The following is a 10,725-nucleotide window of genomic DNA, read 5'->3' on the forward strand; positions in this document are numbered from 1 at the left end:
AACAGCCTATTCGTTCAGAAATTTCTTTCTGTGTCTTACCCTCTTGCTTGAGGGTGTCAATAGTGGCCTTCTGGACAGCAGTCAGGTCGGCAGTCTTACCCATGATTGGGGTTTTGAGTGATGAACCAGGCTGGGAGTTTTAAAGGCCTCATGAATCTTTTGCAGGTGTTTAGAGTTAACTCATTGATTCAGATGATTAGGTTCATAGCTCGTTTAGAGACCCTTTTAATTATATGCTAATTTTGTGAGATAGGAATTTTGGGTTTTCATGAGCTGTATGACAAAATCATCCGTATTAAGACAATAAAAGACCTGAAATATTTCAGTTAGTGTGCAATGAATCTAAAATATATGATGGTTACATTTTCATCATGACATTATGGAAAATAATGAACTTTATCACAATATGCTAATATTTTGAGAAGGACCTGTATAATGCAAAAACTGCAGGGACACTAAACCGTTCTTATAAAGAGAAATTTTACTTAAACACAGGTTATCAGCGTGAGTTTCCACATACAACAACCCAAATTCCAATACAGGTGCATGGGACCCATGGGTCGTTGTGTAAAATGTAAGTAAAAACAGAAAACAGTGATTAGCACCTCCTGTTCAATCTATATGCAACTGTATACACGACGAGATATTTACAGTTGAAACTGATAAAACTTTTTTTAGCAGATATTTACTCATTTTAAATTTAAAACCCGTTAAGTACCGCCATAGGGCCGGCGCTACGTTGTTACGTCGATTCGCGTTTCCCCATCAGATACGGTTTCCTCAGCGTCTCCTTGCCGCTCACGCGGCAAAAAAGGCGCGTGCTTGTTGCAGGATCGGAAACGTCGCGCTGTGCTCGCACCACAGGGGAACTACGGTAACCCTGAAAGCTCAAATGTTGTGTTTCGGAGAAGTCGATCTATATTTGTTGAGCTAGTGTATTGTCATTAGATAAACTAATATATCATCATTTTATAGATAGATAGATAGATAGATAGATAGATAGATAGATAGATAGATAGATAGATAGATAGATAGATAGATAGATAGATAGATAGATAGATAGATAGATAGATAGATAGATAGATAGATAGATAGATAGATAGATAGATAGATAGATAGATAGATAGATAGATAGATAGATAGATAGATAGATAGATCGATAGATCTTTGTGATCCTATATGGTCCTGTAAATGTACTATAAACCCGTCAGATTCCCCCTGGGGGAATCTGACGGGTTTATAGTACATTTACAGGACCATATAGGATCACAACAGTATAGATATCTGTAGTCTCTGTCTGTCTCTCTCTCTCTATCTATCTATCTATCTATCTATCTATCTATCTATCTATCTATCTATCTATCTATCTATCTATCTATCTATCTATCTATCTATCTATCTATCTATCTATCTATCTATCTATCTATCTATCTATCTATCTATCTATCTATCTATCTATCTATCTATCTATCTATCTATCTATCTATCTATCTATCTATCTATCTATCTATCTATCTATCTATCTATCTATCTATCTATCTATCTATCTATCTATCTATCTATCTATCTATCTATCTATCTATCTATCTATCTATCTATCTATCCACACACAGAGTCCTAGACTCGAAAACTGACTTGTGATTGTTCAGAACATGTGTAGGCTCACATTTCAAATGACAAATCAAAACTTCATTAACAATCAGAACATTTATTCTCATTAAAGCCTTAAAAAACTAATTTGATTTTGCATTTTTCTTCTTTTAAAAAGCTGATAATTCCTTATAATATACAATAGTCATTAACCAGGTGTTGGAAAGTACCCCTGGCAAGGGTGGCCCAAGGTCTTAGACTTGGGGCATTCCCTGGCCATTTTACAGCCATAATAGCAAAGTATGTCAAAATCAGCAATTCAGCCTTGGTTCTTAAAGGGTTAATGCTTGCAACACGTTCCATAAAGCTGGGACAAGGGCATGTTTACCACTGGGTTACATCACCTTTCCTTTTAATAACACTCAATAAGGGAACTGAGAACACTAATTGTTGAAGCTTTGTAGGTGGGTTTCTTTCTCATTCTTGGTTGATGTACAGCTTCAGTTGCTGAACAGTCCAGTGTCTCCGCTGTCGTATTTTGCGCCTCATCATGCGCCATACATTTTCAATAGGAGACAGGCAGGCAGGCCAGTCTGGCACCAGCACTCTTTTACTATGAAGCCATGTCTCCACCTCACTGGAGACATGTCATGTGCCAGCCTGCTTCAAGTCCTCCACCATCGTCCCTGTTCCCAAGAAGCCAAGGACCACAGGGCTTAATGACTTCAGACCCGTCGCCCTGACCTCTGTGGTGATGAAGTCCTTTGAGCGCCTTGTGCTCTCACACCTAAAAGACATCACCGACCCCCTCCTTGACCCCCTGCAGTTTGCCTACAGAGCCAACAGGTCTGTAGATGATGCAGTCAACCTAGCCCTTCACTTCATCCTCCGGCACCTGGACTCCACAGGAACCTACGCCAGGATCCTGTTTGTGGATTTCAGCTCTGCCTTCAACACCATCGTCCCAGTTCTGCTACAGGAGAAGCTCTCCCAGCTGAGTGTGCCCGACTCCACCTGCAGGTGGATCACTGACTTCCTGTCTGACAGGAAGCAGCGCGTGAGGCTGGGGAAGCACGTCTCTGACTCCCTGACCATCAGCACCGGTTCCCCCCAAGGCTGTGTTCTCTCTCCTCTGCTCTTCTCCCTGTACACCAACAGCTGCACCTCCAGTCACCAGTCTGTCAAGCTTCTGAAGTTTGCGGACGACACCACCCTGATCGGACTCATCTCTGATGGTGATGAGTCTGCGTACAGATGGGAGGTGGACCATCTGTTGGACTGGTGCAGCCAGAACAACCTTGAGCTCAACGCTCTAAAGACAGTGGAGATGGTTGTGAACTTCAGGCAGAACCCAGCCCCACCTGCCCCCATCACCCTCTGTGACTCCACAATTGACACTGTGGAATCTTTCCGCTTCCTGGGAACCATCATCTCCCAGGATCTCAAGTGGGAGCCAAACATCAGCTCCCTCATCAAGAAAGCCCAGCAGAGGATGTTCTTCCTGCGGCAGCTGAAGAAATTCAACCTGCCAAAGACTATGATGGTGCACTTCTACACAGCCATCATTGAGTCCATCCTCACCTCCTCCATCACCATCTGGTACGCCGCTGCTACAGCCAAGGATAAGGGCAGGCTGCAGCGTGTCATTCGGTCTGCTGAGAAGGTGATTGGCTGCAGTCTACTGTCGCTCCAGGAACTGTACACCTCCAGGACCCTGAAGCGGGCAGGGAAGATTCTGGCTGATCCCTCCCACCCCGGTCACAGACTCTTTGAGACTCTCCCCTCTGGCAGGAGGCTGCGGTCCATCCGGACCAAAACCTCACGCCACAAGAACAGTTTTTTCCCATCTGCCACCAGCCTGGTTAACAAAGCCCGGAAACCACCCTGACACTGTCCCTTTCCCCCACACCCCCCCTTTTTTTGCTGACAGGACACCTGTAACCTGTAACTCTATGCGTTACATTAACGCTCAGCTTGGACACCTGCTTTACTTGCACTGCTTTACTTGCACAATGATCACCTGCACTGTTGGATTGCTCTTGCATCTTATACTGCTCTATATTTACTCTCACTCACTTAAAACTGTGCACATATATTTATATGATATTGTAGATATGTTTATACTGTTTAATTTGTACTGTATTGCACCGACTACGCCAAAACAAATTCCTTGTATGTCCAAAAACGTACTTGGCAATAAAGCTTTTCTGATTCTGATTCTGATGTTGTTGTAACATTGTCTTGCTAAAAAAAGCAGAACGTCCCTGAAAAAGACATTGCTTAGATGGCAGCATATGTTGCTCCAAAACCTGTTATGTACCTTTCAGCATTAATGGTGTCTTCACAGATGTGCAGGTTACCCATGATGCCATGGGCACTAATACACCCCCATACCATCACAGATGCTGGCTTTTGAACTTTGTGCTGATAACCATTCAGATAGTGATTTCCTCCTAGGTCAGGAGGACACGAGGTCTATGATTTCCAAAAACCATTTCAGATGTGGACTCATCAGACCACAGAACACTTTTTCACTTCGGATCAGTTCATCTCAGATGGCCCATTTCTGGGTGTTGTTGATAAATGGTAGAGTTTTACCTTGTACTTGTAGATGTAGCAACAAACTGTGTTACCTGACAATGGTTTTCTGAAGTGTTCCTGAACCCATGTTGTAAAATCTCTTACAGAATGATGTCAATTTGTAATGCTGTGGAATTGAAGGTTATGACCAATTAATGTTGGTTGTGGGCCTTGCTGCTTATGTGCAGAGATTTTAGCAAGTTCTCAGAATATTTTGATGACATTATGGATTTCAGATGATGAAACTCCTAAATTCTTTGCAATTATACATTGAGAAATGTTCTTAAACTGTTGGGCTATTTGCTCACGCAGTTGTTCACAAAGTGAATGAGCTTGTTAATGAGCCTTTCAGGGATGCTCCTTTTATGAATGCCCTCCAGTTAACCAGCAGTCACCTCTATTCACATTGAGAACAGGGCCTCTGTGAAAGAGATATGGACTGAGCAACACATGTTTATTTAAGCAACAATGAGTTTCTAATCATTCAACACATGTTATAGCTTGATAGGAACAAAATTATCATTCTTCATTAACAAGACGGAGATCGAAGGTCTTTGCTCAATCAGCTTTCCTTTACTGATTCTTGCAAGAATGAGAAGAGTTTACAGACTAAGAATGAGAAGTTTACAGACTAAGAATGAGAAGAGTTTACAGACTAAGAATGAGAAGAATTTACAGACTAAGACATGTGTCCAGAAGGTATTCAGCCTCTGCTCTGCAGACAGACACTGCACAGCACTTTTAACAATCCTGTAAAGTGGAACTGGCCTTCAAGAGCGACTCCTTCTATGAGACTAAACGGAGCCAACCACAAATCAGACTATCAGCTGTGCTAGACACATCAGTCTAGACACATCAGTCTAGACACATCAGTCTAGACACATCAGTCTAGCACATCAAAAGGATTTGATGTGCTAGACACATCAAAAGGATTTGATGTGTCTAGCCAATCAAAAGGATTTGATGTGTCTAGCCAATCAAAAGGATTTGATGTGCTAGACACATCAAATCCTTTTGATGTGCTAGACTGATGTGTCTAGACTGATGTGTCTAGACACCCCTACTATCAGCTGTGCTAGACACATCAAATCCTTTTGTCAGTTTATACGTCACAAAACTGGCATAGATTAAAATTTTTATTCAAATTTAAATAAAACTAAATCGGAAGTCAGGAGACAAATTTCTCTACAAAATAAGACTTTATTTATGTGGTTGAAAGCATCCTTTAAATACAGCTAGCTTGGATTGTAGTTGGTCATAAAAAACTAAAATAATCATTTAACAAAACCTCCTTCTGTGCAGAACTTTCCTTCAGGAAAAAGTGAAGTTATAATTTTCATTGTTGTTTTACATGACAGTAACATCAACAGTGGTCTGTGTTCAGTCTATTTGCCCTTCCTAAACTTGCCAGGAGTTGCTCCAGTTTTCAGCTTTTTCTTTGCAGGTCCTTTGGTCTCCGGTTCCTAAGAACACAGAAAAACACTCAGGAAATAATAAACTATGACAACTTCCCTCTTGTTTAAGCATATATAACTGAATCTCTTTTGTAAGCATACCTTCCTTTTGGAGGACAAGGATCCAGCGACAGAGAAGAAAGAGTCCAGTCTTCCCTGTGTACTGCCCTTTCTGCTCTTCACAATCTTCTTACAGCCGTTACGGATCCTGTCTTCACTGCAAACACACCAAAATACTGGTCATTTATAATAAATACAGTTGCATGCAGGTCATCAGATATCTGTATGTGTTTAGAGACAATTAACACCATTTTAACTGGTTTAAGTGACAGGTTGACAATTGCATACAAAAAAAATGGCCAAAAGGAAATGTGACTGTTTAATTTAAAGGTTTACTCAATGATGCTAGAGCCACATTCCTGCATTTACAAGGCCAACAGCGCAGACTAGTGGAATAACGGTGCAAAAACAGCACATCTAGCCAGCAGGGCTAGCACCAATCACCCTCCTGCATGCTTCACAATTATGAGTCTACATTCAGCTCACCTGAATTGTTTCTCATCGCACATGAACTGGATCAGAGCCTCCTCCTCAGGCTCCCTCCACTTCAGGTCCACTGTGGAGGAGTCCACCACCTCTGGCTTCAAGAACAAGTTCCTGGCTTCTTTATACAACCAGTCCTCTGGAGCGGGATGCTTCTGCACGAAGTTGAACAAGACACAAAATCACATCCACTGCCTGGATAATGAATTTATTCATTATCCTCTAAGAGATGGCCAGGAGTAAAATAATAGTATCATGAAGCCAAAAGATGAGGAAGCTAAAGATGGGAGACGTTATTCAAACTAACCTAAAGCTGTTATTTTTTTTTTTAAGGAGTTAATAAAGACAAAGATATGACTGTTTAAAATATTTAAATATAAAAAGTCCACTGATGCAACTGGCAATGACATGTGAATAGTAAAAAATAATTGAATAAGTAGAAACACATCTCTAATAATTCCTGTCAAACAGCTTTATTTCCTAGTGAAAGGAAAACCATGGAAGTCATTCCCCTGTGGAAAAACATCTGTTCTCCAATTACAGACCAACCTCTCCTCTGAGATTTCCAAGAAATAAAAAAGTGATTTTTCCAAAGATTTTGATGATTACAGGACAATTAATGAAACATTTATTCTGTTCTTTTCTACTAATATAGAATGGGTTATGTGTTAGGAACAAAATGATCATAAAAAAAAAAAAAAATGAAAACCATCAACCCCCAGGGGGCTTCATTCAAAGTCACAAAGAAATTTAAACTGAAAACGTGATGCAGCAGGTTAGCCAGTTAGCTGAAATGTCCTTGCAGCAACTCAAAATGGTTCTCCGTAGTTTGAACAGCCCCCATGTGCTTATATGCATGCCTGACAACATCAGGATAATCTCCTTATGAGATGATAGATGGTGTCCTCCCCAGACCAACACTGACCCACAACCAAACCGATCATGCTAAACAATCTTGCAGGCAGCAAAACATTCGCCGCAGCTTCTCCACACGTCTGTCACATGCTCTCATCTTTATAAAGAAAACCTGTTGTTAATTTTAGTAACACCAAAACAGCTGACACTGATTTACAACCCCCTCTACTACTAACCTGATCAGATCAATGTTCCAGAAGTTTAACTAACTTGATATTATACTCTGATTAAAAAGGGTTCCTTTGTTTTTGCAGCAGTACATTATCCATAAACGACATATGAGACAAATCAAAGCGTTTACTATCTGCTGATGACAATATGTTGTTCTGGTTAAAGTCTAGAACAGCTTCTGGGTACAATGGAAAGGAAACTGGTCATTTTCAATCAATCAACACTGAGTAAGAGCAACACACAATGCACAATATTTCACAATAGACTAATAAATGATAAGGTCAGTGTTGCCATGAGTGACATTCATACTGAAGATGGTTTAGAAGCTGATTTTGTGCCGGTGAATTTCACTATAGTGTCAAAAGCCTCATTACGTTTCCTGTGGCATGTCCACCACTTTATATGCCACAGAAGACAGCTGGAAAATATGATAAAAGTCTAATTGTAAAACCTCAATAGTGCCCTGATATTGTAAAAAAAACAAAAAAATAATCTCTTTCCAAACTGTATTCAGATCCAGTTTGAAATTAAAGAAACAAGACAAAACCTTAGGGAAAATGTACATTTTAAAAAGGCCAAGACAAAAAGTGTGGAATGTGATGAGAAATTGACAAACGGTGTAAAGCTGAGGTGTGATTTCTATCATCTGCAAGACACAATCTGGTGTAGATTTGTAATAATGTATCATTGCTGCTGCCATTTATCTTGTGTTGCTCGTAAACAGTGTAGCTATAAGAAGCCTAGGCTTGTTGCTCTGTATTTATTTTACTTAATACTGAACTAAATGTTTCTTGTCTTCCTTTGTTTTACAAATCACAAATAAAAAATAGTTGCTCAGGAGAGAAACCTCTAACTTACGTCGGAGTCGATGTTTTCCAGGATCTCTTCGATGGAGCCGTGTTGTCGGATCAGGTCGATGGCTCTCTTGGGGCCGATTCCCTTGATGGTGCCGCAGTAGTCACAACCCAGCAGAATACAAAGGTCTATGAACTGGAAGATAAAAAGAAACTGAAAGGTGAGTCCTCTGCTGCATAGATATTTACTCTGTTTTCAGCCAAAAGGAGGAAAATAACAACCAACCTGCTCATTGGTCAGACCGATGTCCTGCAGGATGCGATTATAGTGGAACTCTTGGACAGGAAGTTTCCTGAAGCAGTACGGACATTTTTAAATAAATATAAACACAAAATATAAACTTATGCTGCTTTTCTGTCTTTTACTAAAACGATTAATCAAAATTAGTTGAAACATCTTTTTTGTGCAGCCTAAAAGAAGATATATACTTTGCTTCACTGGCAGTGAGGTGTCTGAGCAGGACATTTGTCCCAAAGGTCAGTCCGTCCATGTCCTCTGTTGCCGTAGCGAAGACCTTCCCTCCTTTAACCAGAGCAGCACAGCTGGCCTCAGCCTCACACGGGGCCTGAAACAAACACACAAATATATCATGTTGCACAATTATTTCCCCACATCTCTCCTGTAGCACTGATTTTGTTTTACAAAATCAAATTATAGACATTTCAGACTTAAATGCAGCCGACATAATCCTGAAAGTAAAGTGAGATGTAGAGACGTAAAGCAGCTTTCAGTGTTACCTCAATAAAAGGAACTCCCATCAAGGTCAACAGCTTCTTGCACTCATCGTTGTGCTGCTTGGTGACTTTAACGAGTCTCTTGGAAAATTTATCAATATTCTCCTGTTCACCTGGTGTAAGGAAATAAATAATAATATCGTTGGCACTTATTCATATTCATTTTAAAGAAAAGATGCAGATGCTTTTTTTTTTTTTTTTACCCATTTCCTGAGCTTTAGCAAGCAGTTTCTCAGCTTCTGCTCTCCTCTCCCCTCTCTTCTCGAGCTAAACCAAGAAAACAAACAACCATTAACTGATGGAAGATGTTGTGCTGCAAAGTTAGTTTTTCTTTGACAAGTATGGAGCCCAGAATAACAGGGTGGTACCCCTCCCCACCACCAGTCAGCTGGCTGAAAGATACCTACTACACTTTTCCCTCACAAGGAAAACTAATTTGGCTAGTTTGGAAATATTTCCAACACTTTTTTAAAACTTTAGTTGACACGCTACAAGCGGTCTACTGCAAGCTCTACTTGATCGGATAGCCCAACTAGTTAACCCGCTAATCCAAGCTGCAGTATGAACAACTGTTGCTGTACCATTTCATGTAACAACAATGAGGTCATGTTATACATCTTGGTCTGTATACAGAGAAACAACAGTCTCGTACTGTGGGACTCTCATACCAGCCCATGCCTAACTGAGTGCATACAAACCTCTGAAGACTTGAGCTGTGGAGGTTTCCCATCAAACACATACACCGGCTTGATCCCATTCTCCAACATGCGGATTGTGCGGTAAAACATTCCCATTAGGTGGCTGCAAAAAAGGCAAATCACAGAGCTCGTTATTGTCATGCAATGAGCCTAGAAAAACAACTATTGTATCCAGTGCATACTGCAAATATGTTCAGAAATCAGCCGTTGATACTGCACCTTGTAGTCTCTCCATCTTCATTCTGCAGGACGTTCCCATCCTGTCGCACAGCAATCAGAAACTGGTAGATGCACATGGAGGCATCGATAGCAATTTTCCTGCCTGCAAAAGGACATTACAATATTTAGCTTATTCTTTATGCTTCATATCTGTGGATGGACTACATCTGAGCTGTAATAACACTACAAAACACACGACTGACACATGTTCTATAATGGCTGTAATGTAAACAACGTATGGGCGACCAGAGAATCAGGGTTCATTTGTTTCTAGTGGCCTTACAGATATAAATGTAGAAAAGGTGTTATGTTAGAATTACCAAAGTAGTTTTTGATGTCCTGATCTTTGATGGCACCGGGGGCATGGTCAGCGATCAGCTTGGCCAGTCCGTGAATTCCCATGGTGAGATGTTATCTGAGGAACAATTGCATCAAAATACTGCGGTTACTGAGGCCTCATGAGGGACAGCTAGTCTGGACTGATCGGTGCTGCTAGAAACGGGCTAGAGACAACAGGGGGGAGGGAACCTGTGTTTACATCTGAGAAGTCTGCACCACGAGGTCCACGCCGAATATAAGGATAGTGGTTTGGAGCTGATAAATATGTGTAGCGAGTTGACACACATTAAGCTACTGCGAAGTTTGCTAACATGGTGCGAAGGCTAATTTGAATGTAGAACAAGCGCGGTAAAGAAGCGCTGGTTAATTAGAGCGTTACGATATAATTCACACTATCCAAAGAAACCACCTGCTAACGTCGTGTTTCCTTATAGTTTTAGGTGTTTACACGGACTCACCTGTAGTTAAACCACTCGCTCCAGCGTGAGAAACTGTGTGCGTTTCGCGGGAAATCAACTAGCAGGCATTACAAGTCAAACTGTCGAGCAGTTCAGCGTCACGGCCACTTGCAGACATGCGCATCGATAGCTGTGTGCGATTGGACCAGTCTGAGCTTTAACACGGAAG

At 41.0% G+C, this 10,725-nt stretch overlaps 1 protein-coding gene across 2 annotated transcripts; it reads right to left on the reverse strand.

Moving 5' to 3' along the window:
- Positions 1-5,350: 5,350 nt before the first annotated feature.
- Positions 5,351-10,698, reverse strand: fen1 (flap structure-specific endonuclease 1). Of its 2 annotated transcripts, XM_047349921.1 has the most exons (12): positions 10,557-10,698; positions 10,080-10,174; positions 9,760-9,862; positions 9,541-9,643; positions 9,046-9,109; positions 8,846-8,955; positions 8,537-8,673; positions 8,334-8,400; positions 8,112-8,243; positions 6,171-6,322; positions 5,727-5,841; positions 5,351-5,633 (listed from the first exon to the last, which is right to left on the reverse strand). In XM_047349921.1, the coding sequence occupies exons 2-12, from the start codon at positions 10,159-10,161 to the stop codon at positions 5,556-5,558; spliced, it is 1,143 nt and encodes a 380-aa protein (XP_047205877.1). In that variant the 5' UTR covers positions 10,162-10,174; positions 10,557-10,698; the 3' UTR covers positions 5,351-5,555. The 2 variants fall into 2 exon arrangements, with proteins under 2 accessions (XP_047205877.1, XP_047205878.1); XM_047349922.1 differs by lacking the exon at positions 10,557-10,698 and having other exon boundaries at positions 10,080-10,185.
- Between the last annotated feature and the right edge of the window lie 27 nt (positions 10,699-10,725).

The sequence above is a fragment of the Girardinichthys multiradiatus genome, chromosome 21, assembly GCF_021462225.1.
Source record: "Girardinichthys multiradiatus isolate DD_20200921_A chromosome 21, DD_fGirMul_XY1, whole genome shotgun sequence".
Classification (NCBI taxonomy): domain Eukaryota; kingdom Metazoa; phylum Chordata; class Actinopteri; order Cyprinodontiformes; family Goodeidae; genus Girardinichthys; species Girardinichthys multiradiatus.